The sequence below is a fragment of the Pseudorasbora parva genome, chromosome 9, assembly GCF_024679245.1.
Source record: "Pseudorasbora parva isolate DD20220531a chromosome 9, ASM2467924v1, whole genome shotgun sequence".
In the NCBI taxonomy this organism is placed as follows: Eukaryota; Metazoa; Chordata; class Actinopteri; order Cypriniformes; family Gobionidae; genus Pseudorasbora; species Pseudorasbora parva.
Genome location: NC_090180.1, coordinates 16,298,741 through 16,320,868, shown reverse-complemented (window position 1 = coordinate 16,320,868; position 22,128 = coordinate 16,298,741). Strand labels below are relative to the sequence as shown.

At 39.4% G+C, this 22,128-nt stretch overlaps 1 protein-coding gene across 1 annotated transcript in view; it reads left to right on the top strand.

Moving 5' to 3' along the window:
• The window catches only part of gpr158b (G protein-coupled receptor 158b), a 92,689-nt gene that overhangs the window by 36,557 nt on the left and 34,004 nt on the right, over nt 1-22,128 (top strand). The window contains exons 4-7 of the mRNA XM_067454129.1: nt 1,937-2,148; nt 2,343-2,411; nt 17,498-17,607; nt 18,003-18,241. Coding sequence (XP_067310230.1) covers nt 1,937-2,148; nt 2,343-2,411; nt 17,498-17,607; nt 18,003-18,241 — 630 coding nt within the window. The remainder of the gene's footprint in view (nt 1-1,936; nt 2,149-2,342; nt 2,412-17,497; nt 17,608-18,002; nt 18,242-22,128) is intronic.

Sequence of the window (22,128 nt, the reverse complement as noted above, 5' to 3'; positions counted from 1 at the left end):
GTACAGTAAAAAGTGCACAAATCTGTATTTTGTTAGGGCAGCATTTGAAGCAGTCGAGAAATCACAGTGAAATGGGCAAATCTGAGCTTTGCTGTCCATGTTCATTTTTTAGCTCTATATTTTTTTCTTCTGTATGTCAACAACACTTTATTTCTCCTGGGTCAAATGAAGTCTCATGTTGGTAACATATGATGAGATTTGCATTAACACTACATGGTTTGAATCCTTCAGTCATAGTCACATTGTTATATAAAATGGCAATGCATTATTCTGACTTCCTAAAAGATTTCCCCTTCTTCTGCTAGGCAGACAGATAACTCCTTCCATAAGAAAGTTGAACTGAAGCATGGATTTATTAGCACCACCATTTCAAATAAAGGTGGAACAGAGTAAAACTGAAATACAGAAAAAGGGAGGGAAACGTTTCTAAAGTCTGCACATTCAATAAATGTCGCTTAAGGAATAACTGAATATACACAACAATAATCTAGATCCATCAAGTAATATCATACTGAAAATAATCTCTCAAACACTAAATTTATCCCAAAATAATGTCACCAAATCCAAATAAAAAATGAAAACAAGCTTGTTGTAAACACATTAATACTTACAGACAAAGCTTCTATAAAGGATCATGAAGATGATGAATAGATTGGCGATAGCTGCTTTAACCATAGATATCCATAATAAAGACTAGATACGGCGGAGTCACTATCGTCATCACCGTCGGCCATCTTGTCACAGGCAAGCTTTCTGTCGGGCTCTGTAGATCCTGATGTAAGGTAATTGATCTGTACGAACATAAATACATTTATCTCGCTGAAATCTTGACGGATTTACAAATGGTTTGGTTTCTTACAAACGTTATTAACATGAATACAAATCTGGATGCTTTAACACGCTGAAATTGCAGCTTTTCGTTTCGATAAACTACTTTATCGTGCAGCTTGTGTAAAAAAAAAAACTATATTCTAGCCACTCTAACTCTGTGCCAGTACTTCACACAATTATTCTGCTCGTTTCCTAAGAAACTACAGGGTCTCAGCTTTCTAAAGAGGTAAGGCATTTGATGGTATGTAAAAATAGGTGGGAAAAGTGATCTCTGAAGTAGGCACAGTGCAATGTAGGGGGGAAAATCGTAAATTGCGTTTTTGAAGTTAAAATAAACTTAGTTTGCATGTTCTTTTTTTGTTTATTTACTTTTTTTAAATACAAATTATTTTATTATAATAGTGATATTCTTATTATAAAGTGTGTGTGTGTGTGTGTATATGGAAAAAAATCAGTGCTGTTATATATATATATATATATATATATATATATATATATATATATATATATATATATATATATATATATAATATTTTACACAGTTTTAATAGCCTATATATTGATTTAACATAAATACCTTGTGTGTGTATATTCATTGCACCTATCTGTTCTGTTCAATGTTACTTTCATATTGAAGTCCATGGTTATAATTATTCATTAGTATGTAGTGTCATAACTACATCTCTGACGTTTATAACAAACGAAACAGTTTGAAAATCGGTTAAAATTCTAGAAAGTTATGGTTATTTAAAGTACATGCACCATTAAAACACACTGTTTGAGTGAGCGAGCTGCCTGTGACAAGATGGCCGCCAGTTGCGGACGGTGACCTCCATTGGCCAACAGCATGCACGAGACATTTATTATGGATATCTATGGCTTTAACTGGTTGAGAATTAGCATCAACTGAGTGAAAACAAGAGAATTAGCATCAACAGAGTGAAAACAAGATGGCTGCTATTAAGGTCAGAGGTTACTCGCTAAACAAAATCAAAAACCTACATGGAGTAGCACCATCTAGTGGCTCTAGTAAACTACACTGAGAAAAGTACACAAAGCAACAGATATGTCAGAGTATCGTTCCTTGTCGTCCATCTGTTGTTAGAATCAGACCAGGAAAAATACTCAGATGAATCCTGGGAATTGTCCGGGAGGTGTTTGCCCTGCCGAGAAGGCTGTCAGTTCTGCAGGGATGACACACCGTGCTTGGCTCAGGATGACAGTGTCCTCCGTCTTGCCATGGTCTCCTTTCAGGGGTTCTGTATGCTCTTGGACTTCATCAGCATGGTGGTGGTCTACCAATTTCGTCGCAACAAGGTAAGTACGCTTACAGCTCATCTGAAAAGGCTTTGTACTCTATTCTGCTAGAGTTACCTGAACCAAAGAAAAAAACTAGAGCTTGATTTCTGCTTGGCCTGGTTTATTGGTCTGAAGGGCAAATACTGCTTTTCAAAATGTCATAGTTTATTTGTTCTCTCCTATTACTTCTCTCACTCTTTCTTGTTTTTCAGAGAATCCGAGCATCTGGACTTATACTTATTGAAGCGATACTTTCAGGATCTGTACTTCTCTACTTCCCTGTAAGTTCCAAGACTTTTTTTAAACTCCCTTATCAAAATGAAAGAGGGATATCTATATGTGACTGTTTAAGATCAATGTGAAATGTTTAAATCCAATTTTACTTCAATAATCTGGCATAATTATTTCTTAGTGAAAGGGCATATTCAATAATAATAATAAAAAAACCTTTATTCTTTGGAATAATGTGCAGCAATGAATTATTCTCAGAGTTTTTTTTGTGATCTGATCACAAGTGGTCATATAGGTGGAAATGTTTTTGTGATCGTATCATCAAAACCACATACAAAGGTAGTCAAAAATGCATGTGACCACACATCCTAAATGGCTAGTCGACTAGCATGTGATTGTTGTTAGATGTGTTTTGAGGGAGTGCACTAAGTCATGGGATTGAACTTTGTTGCGTTGTACCAAAATGCATGGATTGTGATAATAAACACAGTTGTGCTCCTTTATCAAGTCAAGTCAACTTTATTTATATAACACTTTTACAATGACGATAGTTTCAAAGCAGCTTCACAGTGTCAAACAGGAAAATATTGCAACATTTGATTTGGCTGTACAGTCGTCCTAGAAAAAATGGTGACGTTATCAGCTCACTTCAATTTATCATATAGTGACAATGTGGGCAGATCAGTAATATAGTTGATACAGTTAATTTAGTAATTATTTTTATTTGGGTATTTAGTCGATATTTTAGTGTCCTCAACTGAACAAGCCAAGCCAAAGGCGACAGTAGCAAGGAACTCCATCAGGGCATGATGGAGAAAAAATATCTATTCATTCACTTCTTTTCTCATTTGCTCGTAAGCCGATTAATTTGGTTTCCTGAGAAAATGATGTTGGGTGTGATGAAATAAGAGGGGAATGTCTCAATTAAATGAATTGAAAATGGTCACAGAAGAGTGGAATCAATGCATCTAGGCTGACCACTTTGGATTTGATTGCTATAAGCATCTAATTCAAGGTGGGAACAGACCTGGGGCAGTTTTTATTTCATGCTAACTTTAAAGGACCAGGCATCCAGGATGCAGCTGTAAAGATCCATTATGGTTTTCTTGGTTTTATCCTCAGATGACTGATTTGTACATTCTGCTCCTGAGGCTCTTTGAAATGCAATAGTCTGCTTTTCATTTGGCCGGTCTGGTGTATTACATAAGCCTGTTCAATGTTGAAAGAGTGGCATTATATTTACATCAGTCCAAGCTAAGTATTTGTTGGCCAGGTTTCAGTCACATTTACCATTTCAAATGCAAATGAAGGTCTCATTATTGTCACATTTTCAAGTTGACTCCAAAGGGCCAAGAGAAAACCCATCAGAACATCTTAACTAGATAACTCGTGTACATTTTCGTTGTGAATGAAAATTTGATCAATCACAGAGGGAGATGCTTTATATTTGATCACTTCTCATTCGAGAATACTTGTGTAAATTCAAAATTGAATCAGTCAAAAATGAATTCCTCAGCTGCGAATAGGAGTTGTGTAAACTCTGTGTTAGTTTGATAAAAACAGACATGTCGTCTGTTGTGTTCCTGTCTCTGTGGTATTTTTCTCTGTTCTTAAGCTGAACACACTTCCCAGACCATCTGGGATAGTCGACAGCTCTTGCATTTATATGAGAGATTGAGGGAGGATGAAACAGGGTAAGGATGTGAAATTCTAAATGGGTGAATGAATTACATCCACTGATGTTTTGATTTATTTGCACACGCTGTTTGTCATTCTAGCTCTGAATTCACTAAAGGAATTATGAAAACCAGGTAATGACAAAGACAGTAAAAAAATCTATAATGGGCGCAGTTTGCATGCTGTTCGGAGTCTGACCACTCTCATTCAGACATCCGAATCAGCTCTTTAAAATGCAGAAAGTGGGCCTGACTACCACATGTATGGAGAGAAGATGTTTGGTTATAGTGCCTCATCAACTCATTTTTAGCATATGTCAATTAATAACTGCTGCCTTCTGCAAATAGAAAATATACAATTAAAAATAAAAGGTAAAATTAAGATGTAATCTACAAGTATATGATGTTCCACATTAATAATGGTTATTTTATCATTAAAATAGGTCATAGAAATACCATAAACTGTTAATACATGAATATGGTATTAAACATGTGTTATCATAGGCAAGGATTTATGGAAATTTCTCACTTCCCACTTTGGAAGGTGTCACATTCAAGTGCTTTGTTGTTGTAAAGAACAGGAATCATAGAGGACACCCGTTTTTCTTCTGCCTACCATAATTCCTCAAATAAAGACCGGGGCCTTTATTTACCTGGACTGAAGAAGAGAACAGGCTTTTATTTGAAGCAGGCTTTTATTAGGGGCAGTTCTGTATTTCTAATTCCATCTGTTTGAAAAATAATTGCTTTAAATAAACCGTTTTAAATTAATAGCGAATAAAAGCGATACCATTCTATTGGATATCATTGATTTTTTAAAGAAACATGCAAAAATATCACCATTCACAACAACAGCCAGAAAGGCGACAAAGCAATTTTGGTCAGAATTACTGTAGCCTAATCGGTAACCTCCACTGAGGCCCCGTCCACACAGAGACACATTTCGCTGTATAAGTATACATTTTGTACCGTATCAGCGTTTCGTCCACACGGATCCGGCGTTTTAGAAGCATGAATCCAATATTTTTCGAAACCGGGTCCCAAAGTGGGTAAATCTGAAAACGATCATCTTCCATCTTCGTGTGTACAGCGAACCCGTATATTTTCTGAAACGGTGATGTCATCACACTACGTTCAGCACGGTGAAGAGTTTAAGGGATACAACTACGGGCACTGGGCATGCGCACATCAATATTGCGTCATTTAATTACCGTATCTGCATTATTGTAAGGGTATGTTTTGGGTTGGGGTAGGTGTAGGCATTAATAAAACACATCTGTTAAGGAGCAAATGTATTTATTGTTATTTAATTGTGAGATTTTGGCTCACCTCCGACCACTGCTATACCCCTTCTAGCCACAACTCTTCTTCTCCGTTTTTAGTGTATTTCTGTGGCAGAATTACAGCGCCACACACTGGCCTGGCATGCAAAGTACATCGTTTTTAGTCCGTTTTCTTAATCCCGTGTAGACGCAGATATTTCTTGAAACGAGGAAAAAAAATGATCGGATTAGGAAAGCACTGGCTTCGTGTGGACGAGGCCTGAGACTGTTTGAAAAACGTAAAATGTTTATATGAAAGAAATGGTATATGTGAGGATTTCCAGTCAGGATTTAGACCGTATCATAGTACTGAGACTGCTCTAATTCGAGTTACAAATGATTTACTCTTATCATCTGATCGTGGTTGTATCTCTCTGTTAGTGTTACTCGATCTTAGCGCTGCATTCGATACTATCGATCACAATATTCTTCTGAATAGAATCGAAAATTATGTTGGCATTAGTGGAACTGCATTGGCATGGTTTAAATCGTACTTATCTGACCGTTATCAGTTTGTAGCAGTAAATGAAGAGATGTCACACCGATCACAAGTTCAGTATGGGGTACCGCAAGGTTGTTAGGACCGGTGTCCTAACAACCGGTGATCAGTGTTAGGACCGTTGCTTTTCACCCTGTATATGCTACCACTGGGAGATATCATTAGGAAGCATGGCGTTAGTTTTCATTGTTATGCTGACGATACTCAGCTCTATATTTCCTCACGCCCTGACGAAACCTACCAATTCACAAGATTAACGGAATGCATAGCTGATATAAAAAATTGGATGCATAGTATTTCCTGCAACTTAATTCAGACAAAACTGAATTTTTAATTATTGGACAGAAAAGCTCCTTTGTTCAAAGCTCCACAGAGTGCTCTTTGATACCAATCTTTCATTTGAAAGCCACATTTCTAGCGTCTGCAAAACCGCATTCTACCATCTTAAAAATATATCTAAATTACGGCACATGCTTTCAATGCAAAATGCTGAACAGTTAGTACATGCGTTCATGAGCTCAAGGCTAGATTATTGCAATGCTCTTCTGGGTGGTTGCCCTGCTCGCTTAATAAACAAACTCCAGCTAGTCCAAAACGCAGCAGCTAGAGTTCTTACTAGAACCAGGAAGTATGATCATATTAGTCCAGTTATGTCAACACTGTACTGGCTCCCTATTAAACATTGCATACATTTTAAAATCTTGCTTATTACTTACAAAGCACTAAATGGTTTAGCTCCCCAGTACTTAAGCGAGCTCTTAACACATTATACTCCATCACGTCTATTGCGGTCTAAAAACTCTGGCCAGTCGATAATACCTAGAATATCTAAATCAACTGCAGGCGGTCGATCCTTTTCCTATTTAGCACCTAAACTCTGGAACAGTCTTCCTAGCATTGTTCGGGAAGCAGACACACTCTGTCAGTTTAAATCTAGACTAAAAACACATCTCTTTACTATGGCATACACATAGAACATTTTTAACTTTCATTATTCAAATCAATTGACTGATTGTTAGGCTGCATTTACTAGGTCAGCCGGAACCGGGAACACTTTCCATAACACCTGATGTACTCGTTACATCATAAAAAGAGTGGCATCTACGCTAATGTTAGTCTCTCTGTTTATCCCGAGGTTTATCCCGGCCGTGTCCGGATTGGATGGTGGACCTGCGCCTGGACATGACCAACACATCCTGGAGTGTCTGCTGAGACTTTGTCAATTGGTGTCTCCTCTGAATTTGCCTCACCGGCACGTCATGCTCAAAAAACCCGTCATGTATTCATACTCTTGTGTAATCGACACACCATCCTAATAAACCCGTCTCTTCCGTGATACCCTGAAATTTTGAATATTCCGATCTAATATGATTTCTGACCTGTAACGTTGCCAGAATAATAATCATACACAATGTGTTAATAGGCCAGAGGAGAACTGGCACCCCGACTGAGTCTGGTTTCTCCCAAGGTTTATTTTTCTCCATCATGTCCTGATGAAGTTTTGGTTCCTTGCCACTGTCGCCTTTGGCTTGGCTTGCTCAGTTGGAGACACTAAAATTATGATCAAAGTTATTCAACTAGTTATACAGATAAAATTTATGATTTAGGTTTTAATTAATTCTATAAACTATAATACGGATCTGCCAACATTGTCGCTATATGATAAATTAAAATAAGCTGATAACATCACTGTTTTCTCCAGAACGACTGTACAGCCAAATCTAATTTGATGCAATATTATCCTGTTTGACACTGTGAAGCTGCTCTGACACAGTCATGTATTGAACGGCGGAGCTGCATCATATTCTTGTGCATGCGTCGAATTCACGTCAATAACTTAGTGGATAAAGTCGTTATTTAGATTTTTGTGCACACAATAACTATTTTTGTCGCATTGTGAAATTATTGTACAGCCACTGTAGTGAGATGGACTTTGTAATGTCGTCTTTAGTGCCTTTTATGGGTCTTGTGAGTGGTTCAGTGGAAATGTACTGAATGCCAATGGAGGCCTTTTTGAAGCCTTTCTCAGCCATCAGCTTTCAACAAAAATATCTTTATTTGTGTTCCAAAGATGAACGAAGGTGTTATGGGTGTCCAACAACATGAGAGTGAGTAATTCATGAAATAATTTTAATTTTAATAATTTGTATTACTCACCATGTCGTTGGACAATTAAGATATTTTTGTTGAAAACTGATGGCTGAGAAAGGCTTAAGATAGGCCTCCATTGGTATTCAGTATATTTCCACTCACAGGACACATAAAGGCACGAAAAACATCTATATAAAGTCCATCTAACTACAGTGGCCCGGTCTTAATTTGAAACCGGCCTTTATTAGTTATTGCTGACCATGCCCCCGGCCAATATCAGAGGCCCGGCGTTTAATTAACTACAGGCTTTTATTTGAGGAATTACGGTATTTATTGAACAAAAGGGGGAGTTTCTACATTTTCGGGTGTTTTCAAACTGGTTTACGGTTTGGTTAAGTGAAGGGGATAATTTTTTAGTATGTGATTTATTAACACCCATTCTACCCACGTTGTGAGGTGGGAAAAAAAACAACAAGTAACACAGTGGAAAACGGCCCTCTGTAGATGGCCTCGCCCACAGATCTGGTAACTACTATTACTATCCTGCAGAGATCTATACTTGTATTTATTGCTTCTCATTTCACTGTTTATAAAACATGCAACATGCTTCAAATAGTTATTCATACAAGTAATTATGCACAATTTTAACGACAAGACTGTTGCAAAAAATAAAAGAACATCAGTCACGGCAATTGTTCTCCCTTCTGCCATGTTTAAAGTTTATGGTCTGCCCAACTAGGGAACTTGGGTATCAAAATATATTTATTGTAAACCAATGAGGGCATGCTTCAAATAAAAAGCATCCACAGCACCATAAAGATTTAATTAAAATCATATATCTTCCATCTCTTAAAGTCAACATGGTATAAACACTGACCCTATTCACTTTCTTAATTCCCATTTTTAATCTTCAGTGCATGTATCACTTCTAAAACAACTTTTTTTTCTAATGATGTTATCATTAGAAAATCTGGCTTGTTTTTTCAGTATCTCCCTTCCAACCACCTGGCTCTATTCCAGTATTTAACAGTCACTTTTCACAATCCAGTAATATTTTCAATGGATGTTGATTGTCCTGTTCCATGTCACATTATGTAAGTAAAATGCGTTGTGATAGGTGTTTCATGTTCACTTGAAAGCAAACTAAATTGTGATGTGATTTTAAACTCTGAACAGAACTCTGAATGACAGTCGTCAGTGATCAAATATGTGCATGCACTCTCAGATGCACTATGGGTGCGTATATTTTCTTTTGTGACCTGCTGCTGTTCTGCTGTGCAGTGCTATGTATTATTCATGAGTCCATCGAGTACTAGCGCAACTTGTTATAAATAAATCCTCTGATTAATTAATGGCAGAGTGTTGGAGGGAAAAGGGGACACCTATTTGTCTCCAGTCTGATGTTACAAATATGTCACTTCATTTTTGTTGCTGTCCTTAACTCTCTGCCCTACAGTACTGAAGGTTTGGACCAGTTTTGCATTTTTATTTAACAACAGTATTTGACTACCAGGATTTGTTTTGTTAAAACAGGAGCTAGCAGCTGAAACAGTTTGAAGCCTTTCATTTCTAGCGCCTTGCTGAGCATTCATAGCGTGACTTGACTTGCACACAACACGCATAAAGGACCATGTTGTCAGACACAGACAAGGACACAGATGGTTAGTGTTCAGTGATATTTATTAAACAGAGGTAATGGACACAGGATGAACTTAAAGGTGAATCCTGACACGTAGAGTGAGTAGACAATAGCAACAGACTTTCCTGGGTGAAGACAGATGACGAAGACGGTGATCCAGAGGCTGACGATGGGGATGACGAGAATGAAGACAAGGATGACAATGATGAAGACGGGCAGGTAGGTACTGGTAGTTGTAGGTAACAGGTGTGTTGATCGTTGCAAGACCAGACAAAGACTGTGGGGATGAGGAGTGCTTTATGTGAGCCACTGGTGATGGTGCACAGGTGATCAGTATTCTGGTGATTGTGAACGAGTGGGCGTGGCTGTGTTCGAAGGTGTTGGCTGTGAGGTTGTGACAGTACCCCCTCCTCCACAGGTGGCTCCTGACAGCTGGGATGATGAGCGGCGACAGGGTCTGCCATGGACCTGAGGAGTGGGTCGTTCAGGGTGGTCGTGATGGAACTGTGTCAGAATGTTGGGGTCCAGTATATCGTTTCTGGAGATCCAGCACCGCTCCTCAAGATCATAGTCCTCCCAGTCTACCAGGTACTCCAGCCGAGACCCCCGTCGCCGCGGCTCAAGGATAGCTCTCACCTGATAGATATTGGTGTCCTCATGAATGGTGGGAGGAGGAGGTACGGCACCATCACCAGGTTCTGTGGGGGAAGACAGAGCGTCTGTGAAGGGCTTCAGGACGGAGATATGAAATGAAGGTGCAATACGGTAATGTGAGGGAAGGTGAAGACGGTAGGTGACATCGTTCAGCTGCCTGTCGATGGTAAACAATCCAATATAACGGGGACTCAGCTTATGGCATGGAGGCGGATGTCCGGCGTGGAGAGCCAAACCTTTTGGCCCGGCTGGTACTGCGGCATGGGTCCTTGTTTGACATCAGCTTGCTTTTTGTGCCTCCGGACTGCCTGCTGGAGTTGCACGTTAGCTGAGTCCCAAAACCTCTCACTCTGGTGGAACCAGTAATCCACCGCTGGGACCTCCGAGGGCTCACCCGACCAGGGGAAGAGTGGTGCTTGAAATCCAAGGAAACATTGGAACGGGGTGAGCCCTGTGGTGGACTGCCGGAGTGAGTTCTGGTGGCAGTAAACTCTCAGGGATCTCCCGATCTCCTGGATCTTCCGTTCAGTCTGGCCATTGGTTTGAGGATGGTAATCCTCGATTGGATACAATGTCTTCCGGGAGCCCGAAGTGCTGGAAGACTTGGGAGAAGAGTGCCTCCGCAGTTTCCAACACGGTCGGTAGGCCTTTGAAGGGGATTCATTTACAAAATTTAGAGAAACGGTCCACGTCGACTACAACACTGGTGAACCCTTGAGTGGGAGGAAGGTCCATCATGAAGTCGATACCCAGGTGAGTCCAGGGATGCTCGGGGATCGGTAGCGGCACCAATTTACCTTCCGGCAGTCTCCTAGGAGTACCGGCAATGGCACAGACTGGACATCCCTTTACATATCGGGAGATGTCCCGAGGCATGGCAGGCCACCAGTACACCAATACCGCTCTGACCCCGGTAGAGGAGGCATCCACCTCCACAACGAAACGGACGATGAGGGTCAGGGTGGACTAGGATCAGAGTGGACTGGAAGGAGAGCTTAAGCTGATGGAAAGCTTCTTTGGCAGATGGATTCCAGGACAGACTTGGGCCGGTTCTTGAGCAAGGAGTTGAGTGAGGAGCTGAGCAAACTGTAGTTCTTGATGAAACGTCGGTGGAAGTTGGCGAATCCAAAAAAACGTTGCAGATCCTTGATGGTGTTGGGCAACGGCCAGTGAGTGATGGTGTCCACCAATTTACCTTTGGTCAGTCTCCTAGGAGTATCGGCAATGGCACAGACTGGACATCCCTTTACATATCGGGAGATGTCCCGAGGCATGGCAGGCCACCAGTATCACTGACGGTGGAGCGAGAGGGTCCTTCTTCCTGCCTGGGTTAGGGTTAGGGTTAGGAGTCCAGAGCCCAGTGATGAATGTGCTAAGTCCAAGAGAGGCAGGCGATGATGAGGCGGGATGTACAGACGCCTCTCTGGACCTCCCGGCGAAGCATGTTGTTGGGCATTCTCCTGTTGGATCTGTTGGTGGAGAGCCCAATGGATCAGGCTGATGACCATGGCTGGAGGGAGGATAGGTTCAAGGTGTTCTGGTTCAGGGTCCGCTTGGTACAGGCATGATAGGGCATCCGCCCGGTTATTCTGGTCCCCTGGACGATATGTCACCTTGAAGTTGAATCGAGTGAAGAAGAGGGCCCATCGGGCTTGATGATGATTCAGACGTTTGGTGTACTCTAGATACTCTAGATTATGATGATCAGTGATTACCTCAAAAGGATGCTCCGCTCCCTCCAGCCAATGTCTCCACTCTTCCAAACCGAGTTTGATTGCAAGGAGCTCCCAGTTTCCGATGTCGTAATTCTGCTCCGCTAGGGATAGCTTCTTGGAGAAGAAGGCGCATGGATGGAGCCGTGAGGGTTTCCCCTGCTGCTGAGACAATACCGCTCCAACCCCGGTAGAGGAGGCATCCACCTCCACAACAAAACGGACGATAAGGGTCAGGGTGGACTAGGATCAGAGCGAACTGGAAGGAGAGCTTCAGCTGATGGAAAGCTTCTTCAGCAGATGGATTCCAGGACAGAGACTTGGGCCGGTTCTTGAGCAAGGAGGTGAGTGAGGAGCTGAGCACACTGTAGTTCTTGATGAAATGTCGGTGGAAGTTGGCGAATCCAAAAAAGCGTTGCAGCTCCTTGATGGTGCTGGGCAACGGCCAGTGAGTGATGGTGTCCACCTTCCTCTGGTCCATCTAGACTCCGTGGTTGTCAATGATGTACCCAAGAAACTGGACAGTAGAGCTATGGAACCCACACTTCACTCCAACCTGAGGTAGAGCTGATGGTCTCTGAGCTTTTGGAGAACTTGGTGGACATGCCCCTCATGCTCCCTTAGGTTACCCGAGTAGATGAGGATATCATCAATAATTCTCAAAATACCTCATTCATGTAATTCTGGAAGATCGAGGGTGAGTTGGACAGCCACTACGAGTACCGGCATCACCCGGTACTCGTAGTGACCTGAGGGAGTGATAAAGGCTGTCTTCCACTCGTCTCCTTTGCGGATGCGAATGAGGTTGTAGGCACTATGTAAATCAAGCTTGGAGAAGATGACAGCCCCACGCAGCTGTTCCAATGCTGCCAGGACAAGATGAAGGGGATAGCTGGATATAAACACATTAGGCACAAAAGTTCTCTCATTTTTTTCTGGACTGTCCCCACAGGGTGGAACGACCTGCCTATCTCAATTTGAGCTACCGACTCTTTAGCCTTTTTTTAAAAAAGTCTAAGACACTTAGTCTTTTCCAGCTGCACCTGACCAATTAAGATTAGCACTTACCTTTTCTATTTGTTTTCTTTAAAAAAATTAATTGTTAGAACAACTGTTGCCCCTTGTTGGTCTGATTGCTTCTATTTCTCTCCTCTTTTATAAGTAGCTTTGGATAAAAGCCTCTGCTAAATGATTCAATGAAAATGTAAAAGGTAAGTATAATCAAACATTAGACATAAGACGTTTTCTTTCATAGGTTCACTTCGGCGCTGCGCAATGACGTATATGGGGTACGCCCATGGGCATGCCGATTGTCTGAAGCCCTTATAGAATGACGGCAATTCATTGGCTGATGGCGCAGCGCTGCCCCTCTAGCTCATCACCTTTGAACTATACTGGCGCGCGAGCCATCTTCTCCCCAGATTTCTCTGCCTTCACGAAGCGGTAGCTTCGCTCCCTTTTGTGCGATTTATCTGACCCTTAAAAACTAGATTTAAGCATCTTTCTCCTTCACTACTTCAACGGCCACGGATGGCGGAACTTTGATGATATAATAAAAAAAAATATATAATTTCGTTTCGTCATTGCCCCGCCGTGCACTCGCTATTCGAGCGGTGACCCGCATGGTAAGTGATACATTATATATATATATATATATATATATATATATATATATATATATATATATATATATATATATATATATATATATATATATATATATATATATATATATATATATATATATATATATATATATATGGGCCTGCTCACGCGCGAGGCGGCTCAGGGCACTTCGAAATGCAAATATCGCTATGTAGGTTTTTTAAAACCGTTTTATTCCCCCGTCGCGTACCTGAGCAGCTAGGCCTCCCTCTACCGTGGCCTGGGGTTCGGATGTTTAGCTCTAGGACATCGAGTGTGAGCGGGCTATTTCCCTTCTCTCACTCCCTCTCCCGAGCACGCGTGCGCGCACACTTAGCAAAGTTTTTCCGCTTGTAACTTCCGCTGGGGATCAAAAACTATTTGATCCCCAGCCCGAAAACAATAAAAGACCTGAAATATTTCAGTTGGTGTGCAATGAATCTTAAATATATGAAAGTTTCATTTTTATCATTACATTATGGAAAATAATGAACTTTATCACAATATGCTAATTTTTTTAGAAGTACCTGTATATATAATTTTTATTCCATAAATTACTGATGCCATATGTTATACCAGGGATGTACGGCAACTTTAGCTTTCTCTTTTTAATTTTATTTTATTTGGCTGTAATCTAAGTGCATTTAAAACATTGGTGCTTTTTTGAAAATGAGCCTTATGTACATAAAGCATGGTTGTTCAGAGCCATATGTTGTAAACTAACATGGCACCTGCGGCCTGCCGCTAAAAATAGTAAGTTTTTTGCTACACATCAGCATGATGCCTCATCAAGTTAGACATCATTTCTAGCATGCATCTGATGAGGATAACCAGTGAACATTTATGTGCATCTCAAATGAGCCCAGTATAAAGCAGACAGAACTAATAAAGCCCTATTAACACAGGATTAGTATTACCTGGTCGACATGTCTGTAATTTGAGAAACAGCAATTTCCCCACAAATGACCTACCATATTTTGCTGAACATAGAGGTCCTGTGATAATATTAGCCCCATGTGAATCGGCATCTCTGTGATATGACCAGGATTTGGAGGGTCGTATATAATTTTTGCAAGGTTTTTGTTTCCTGTGCATTTGTATCCATATTTTGCTTAGAATGGAGGCTGCATTCATAAAGCACACCATTATAAATGGCTGTGTTGCTTTTTTCAACTTATACTTTCACTTTAGAATTAGAGCCAATTTGGGCAAATTGCTTTAAAGGTATGTTCAGTATTATTCTAAATGAAAAAAACAAAAACAGAACAGTAGCCTACAATGACAAGTTTGCTTAAATGGGCGCTTTTACATTTAGCTTTGAAACCAAATTAAGAGTTCAGATGCAAATGCTTCTAAAAGCCATTTCGGTCAAAATGAGATAACGATACTGAGTGAATGCTCTCCGCATATACAGTACATTTACATTTATGCATTTAGCAGACGCTTTTATCCAAAGTGACTTACAACTCAGGAGTACAGGAAGCGATCCGTCAAGAAGAGGAAAAAAAATGCAAAAAAAGCCCTAAATACCAAGATTTGTATACTACTCAGAGTAGCACAATAAAAAAGAAAAAGGGAAGAAGAAAAAAGAAATAGAGGAGGAAGAAGTTTTTTTATTTTTTATGATAAGATTAAGTGCTCATGGAAGAGATGAGTTTTTACCTGTCTTTGAATGAAACGAGTGATTCTCGTAGGCTACTACGGAAGGCAATGACGGAAGGCAACATATAGGCTACTATAGCATATACATTGCCTTCTGTCGTTCATAAAATACTTTCACTTCAAACCCACTAAATCCCAGCCCATTCAGAAGTACTGGTAGAAACCTATGCATAGAAGCCTGACAAAAAGTCTTAAAATCTTCCGCCATCATATTGTCTGCTCCTCACTCTTGTGATAAGTAAAATCTGATTCCTGCTGCTGGTCTGTGCTCAGTTCAGGTTTTAATTGTAACGTATGTTCCCTAACTAAACTAAATTATTTTTATTAGGCTACTATAAAACATTTATTTCTATTATTTCTAAATTATACAAGGTCCCCAGATAATACTCATCCCGTGCTAATAGAGCTTAAGACAACAGATAACAAAGGTGTTTTTTGCCCAGTTTGGAGTTTTGGAGTAGCTTCTTGTGTGGACAATTCAGAATATCAAAGAAAAATTGTAAATGACTGACATGCATTAAGCTTTTCAATATCCTAATGAATATAAAAGGCAGGCACTCATTTAATTCTCTGAGAAGAGAAGTGCTGCTAATTGAGTCTTCCTCATGGCTATAAGCTCTTTGATTAGACTGAAGGGGCCGTTTTGCTGTTTGCACATTTAAGAGGACGACTGTGGTTTGGAAAGCTGTACTGTTGACTCTCCCAGGGGAGATACGAACAGATGCATCTTTCCATCGGTCTACACATATATTTATTTAATTCTGCTGCTTTAAATAAGTTGGGCACAGAACAAAAGGGACACCAGGCTTGATGGATAATGAGGAATTCAGGGAACACTTTGGAGACTCCCGAGGATAAATTCAAGGATTAAATGAAGACAATCTGGAAAGCTTGTTCTTGTAGTATATATTTTGTGTGTGTATATTTATACACACTTTATATATATATATATATATATATATATATATATATATATATATATATATATATATATATATATATATATATATATATATATATATATATATGTGTGTGTGTGTGTGTGTGTGTGTGTATATATATGTGTGTGTGTGTGTGTGTGTGTGTGTGTGTGTGTGTGTGTGTGTGTGTGTGTGTGTGTGTGTGTGTGTGTGTGTGTGTGTGTGTGTGTGTACAATTTTTTTAAAGAAGTCTCTTCTGCTTACCAAGGCTGCATTTATGTTATTAGAAATACAAAAAAGCTGTAATATTGTGAAATATTATTAAAATATAAAATAACTTTTTTATTTGAATATATTTTAAAATGTCTTTTATTCCTGTGATAGAAAGCTGAATAATGAGCATCATTACTCTAGTCTTTAGTGTCACATGATCCTTCAGAAATCATTCTAATATGATGATTTAATGCTCAATAAACGTTTTAAACCATTGTGTAATTTTATTTTTTTAAGATTCTTGATGAATAGCAAGTTCAAAAGAACAGCATTTATCATTGATGATCATCATATTAGAATGATTTCTGAAGGATCATGTTACACTGAAGACTGGAGTGTAATGATGCTCAAAATTCATTTTCACAGGAATAAATTACATTTTTAAAATCTATTCATAGAAAACAGTTCTTTTTTATTTAAATACTCTTTATGTTCACAATATTACAGCTTTTTTGTATTTCTAATAACAAATGCATCCTTGGTGAGCAGAAGAGACTTCTTTAAAAACATAAAAAAATCTTAACTGTTCTAAAACTTTTGACGGGTTGTGTATATAGGCTATAGGTTTTGAGTATACATTTACGTTTAAGAGAGTGTTTGAAGTTTTGAAGGATCTGTCACCATGTTTCAGTGCTATTATATGGACAAATATTTGTGCATTTTTATACAACTTTTTCCATGGTAAAGCAAATTCCAATTTTAAAATGGTTTTCATAGGATGAATGTTTGTGTTTAAGATTTCGAATGATACCTCATTTAAGATGACTAAAATATGAGTCAAATATGTGAGAGGAAAAAAGACAATAAATGGCAAGCACATATCTTCTTATTTCTTGATGATAACTTCTTATTAATGTGAAATATATCTGAGACGTCTTGATAGTTTCATCAGATTGAGCCAGCTACCTTATGTTTTCTGAAGAGCATCAGTGAAATTCTGATGTTTTCCCATAATTACAGCCACAATATATAAAGAAATAAATGCAAAATAAAGGCAGTGATTTGTGAATTTCATAACTCCCCATTTTTATCTTGTCTCATCAGGTTATTATACATTATTTTAATCCAAGTGTTATCCGGTGTATTCTCCTGAGATGGGTCCGTTTGCTCGGCTTTGCCATCGTTTATGGAACAGTGATTCTTAAACTGTACAGGTACAAATAAATCTGCCAACATCACTATAAGTAACTGAATGATCAGAGATAACAGTTTTATACAACAATTCAAAGTAAACTTAAATAGACATAGTCTTTTTGAATTTGAATATAAATAAAATAAATTAACAATCACACATGGTACGTAAACAGGATTTCACTTTAATTAAAATATATATGTAAAACATTTATACTCTGTGGCTGAACAGAAGAAGGAAATGATCAGTAAACAATGAAGCTCTTGTTGCATTTTACACAAAAATATATAATTTTCATAATTTTTACTGTAAAAGTAGATATTATATGTCTAATAATTATGCTCTTGCTGAAATCTACATGAGTGTTGCTTTAATTTCTTCTTGTGTTTGTGTCTTGTCCTTCCTTCTCATACCAAGGGTTTTAAAGGTGTTCCTGTCACGCACTGCTCAGCGGATCCCTTACATGACCAGCTGGAGGGTTCTGCGTCTGCTTGCTGTGATTTTGCTGGTGGTTGTGTGGTTCCTAGTGGCCTGGACATCAGCAGTATGCCAGAACCACGACACCCATCACGCTCTCATTGACATCGGCGTCACCCCAGAGGGCCAGCAGTTCAGCATGTGCCTACTGGACAGCTGGGACTACATGATGGCTGCTGGTCAGTTCTTATTCTTATATTTATTCTACTTGAACCAACATCAGAGAGCAAAATACATACAGTAACTCAAATATTAAGACACTTGGGGATAAAAACAGGGAAAATTAACACCTATGGGTGATAGGTTCACATTTGGCAGGTTTGGTTTGATTAAAACAAACGCTGGAAAAAGGCTCTGTTAGTGCGGTTAATTTTAATAACTGTGAACGCTGCCATCTGAACTTTGGAGCGCACTGAACAAGCAGACCAAAACACCTTAAAAAGATGGTTCTCGCTCTGCTTTGAAGAATCGAACAGAATGTGATGTAACAAGATGTGTCCCTAAAAGGACAGAATGCTCAAGCATGCCTGTTTTTTTTTCTCATCATAGGAATTACATTGCAAATTACAGTTCGGTAACGGCATTCGAGCCACATTTGTGCTTGCAACACATTCCTTTACACATGTTTTCTATGCTCTTTGTAAGTTCTCAACTGATAAAAATACCATCATATGTACCCACATACAATGAGCATATTTAGCTTAGCATTGTTTTGAATATTTATCAAGTTAGGTGTAACAGGTTAATCCACTGGAGGCAAGTTGAAATGATGAACCCAAGTGCAGTTTATTTACAGCGTGAACAAATACAAAGCAGACGAAGGACTTGACTTACACTCACTAGTAGTTACAGGTAACAATACTCACCCAGGATCATGGCAAACATGAGGGCTTATGCTGCGTTCCCTGCAGGTTTTTCAGCACGCAAGTTACGACTTCAAACCATGACTCATGACTTTGTAGCGTTCCAGGCAAACTCACGCCAAACTTCCTAAGCGCAAGGAATTGCAGTAGCTAGATGTAAACAAAGTATGGTGGACTGCTTGCTTATTTAAGGGGAAAAAAAAACATTGCATAAGGCAAGAGAGGCTATTATATCCTTTATTTTACATTATTTGTGTATTTCGAAATGTATTTGATATTAATTTATTCTTGCACTCAATGGACTGAAAACTAGCAAATGCTAGGAAAGCTGCTGATAATGCATAACATTCATGGATGAATAACAGAGCAATACCTTATTTTAATAAACAATTTGGATTTTAATGTATGACTTCCATAAACACCATCCGTAAGGGCTTCCATTGTTGTTTCGTGGGCTATATGACGTCAATGGCCTGTTGCACAAAGCTGGTTTCAGTTGTTACCCAGGTAAGTTCGAGATTAGGTTGAGCAAACTCTGGTTCCCTTTCAGTCAGTCACGTTCGACGTACGTCGGACTTGAACGACAAATTGGGGATCACTTCTGGGAGCCCCTATCAGCTTCGAGATATAGAAAATGGGCCAATGAACATTGGCGTGCGTGCTTTGCATATCGCACCCCACCCCGCTGCGCGGGTATAAAGCGGAAGTGATCACCACGCACTGTTGTCATTCACTTCGGAGCCAAACGGCGTTGATGAAGCATCTGACTGCCTGCTATCTAGCGAGAGAGAGAGATAGAGAGAGAGAGAGAGAGAGAGAGAGAGAGAAAGCGTGTGCCGGGGGAAATTGCTCGTGTTGGCCAGACGGCACAAGACAGCTCCTCAGTGAAAAACAACGTGCGTGGGCATCGCTTCCGCTTTATACCCACGCAGCGGGGTGGGGTGCGATATGCAGAGCACGCACGCCAATGTTCATTGGCCCGTTTTCTATATCTCGAAGCTGATAGGGGCTCCCAGATGTGATCCCAATTCGTCGGTCAAGTCCGACATACGTCGCCATTCCCTCCTTCAGGGAACGAGGGTTACATATGTACCAGAGACGTTTTTTGGGCTCAAGAAGGTGGATTGGTTTTTATCTGTGTTCATCACCATTGTAACTTACACTACACGGCTTACCTGCTCGGGAGCAGGTTTTATTCTGGGTTAGAGAGCGAGAGAGTGAACCCAAACTGGACCAATCAGCTGTAAGTAAAGATGCAATAAAGCCACACCCCCTGTATGTCTCGTTTCAAATTAAAGCAGTTTATAATGAAAACTTTAGAAATAAAATTGTGCATCTTATGGTGCTAATTATTTTTTTAATATTTATATTAATTATAATCTCTTTGAATTCATATAATATTTTCATATAAATATTATATTGATTGACAAGTAGCCAAATAGTAATATAAATTTAATACATGCATTTATAATTCTTTTAAACAACGTGTATTCATTTGAGCTCTTTGTGAACCTATAATTATTAGGCATAATTATTTTATTCACACCATGCATTGATATAGTCAGATATTCTTTTAGCTGCCTTCTCAAACCTTCGCTGCAGCAGCGTTTATTCCTGCCTTGTAAACGCATTTAATTTCATAATAATTTTCGAAACGATCTCTCAGTCTTCAAAAGAGAATCAATCGTACACAGTGATTGGCTGTTTGCATCACGTGTCACACTTTCAGGTTCACAAGCTTCATCACAATTAATTTATACATCTGTCAATCAATCATCGACCTGGCAGTGTGATTGGTCCGAACGTCGCAGTTAAACGCAAACTCTGGATTAAACCCGAGTTGACAGAGAACATTTATACCAAGCTTTGAGAAACGGTTGATCATAGTTTTCCCTGAACTTGATCTAAACGTGGTTGCATTTATCTGAATTTGTCAACTCTAAACCTACTCTGAAACTCAATTTGTTCAGCTAGCTTCATGCAACAGGCCTCAGAACTCATAACTGGAAGTACATCGATCTAGTACGAGTTCACAGGTGGGAAGCCATGGGTTCAACGGCCGTTCCAGTGCATCTTCACATTTACATTTTACATTTATGCATTTAGCAGACGCTTTTATCCAAAGCGAATTACAACTGAGGAGTACAATCTGTCATGAAGAGGCAAAGAAATGCAAAAAAAAGGCCCCAAATACAAAGATTTGGATATTACCCAGAGTAGCAGAAACCAGAAAAGGGAAGGGGAAAGAGAAAAAAAGAAGGGTTTGAATTTTTTTTAATATATATTTTTTTATGATAAGAAACACAGTTATGGGCTGCCTGGAACTCAGCATTAAATACACAAAGACTAATGATTAGACAAGAGACACCTAAGAACAATGATTAAACAATGAACCAATGACTGCATGACACAAGAACACATGAGGGCATGGGAATCACATGACAATGGATCACATGACAAAACCAGGAAACTTGAATGAAAACATTACTGAAATGACCAAAAGAACCCAAGGAGCCAAACTACAAATGTGAACACACCCCTACTGACAATACACAAATAAAAGCCAGCTCATTTCCATTATGACCAACGCAATCTACTAAGAGCAACAATTTTTCACTGCATGTCTTTAGTTAATCCTGACAGTATTTTTATGTATCGCAAAACACTGCATGAAAAAAGGTGTATCCGGACCCGTATACTCCTGTATACACTGCTGAAATTCGGAAGAATCCGGGAGTATACTGGCCGGATAGGTCAAATTCCATGGATCGGTATATATCCGTATACATCCGGAATGATACCAAATCGGATGTATGTTGTGGCCGTATACTTCCATGCTACAGCCATTTGTTGCCATGGCAAGTAATCCCATCAGGTTTTTTCAGGAGACATTTTCACACCTCTGATCAGCTTTGCCTCCCATCCCCTATTGGCCTTACAACTCAAACTGGATTGGTTGTTCTTTTAAAACCACTCTCAAAACCCAAACTGCTATTGGATGACAGGGCACATTTAAACCCCAGTAAAGTGATTTTATTGGTTACTTTTAAAACTTAGCCCACCCAAGGCCTTATAGTTTAGTGATTTGATTGGTTATAGGTCAGCTATGCAGATACTGCTCATACACCATAAACCCCACCCCCCTCTCCCCCCAAATGAAAAATACACACAAAAAACAATTTAGGAAAATATGGAATATTTAT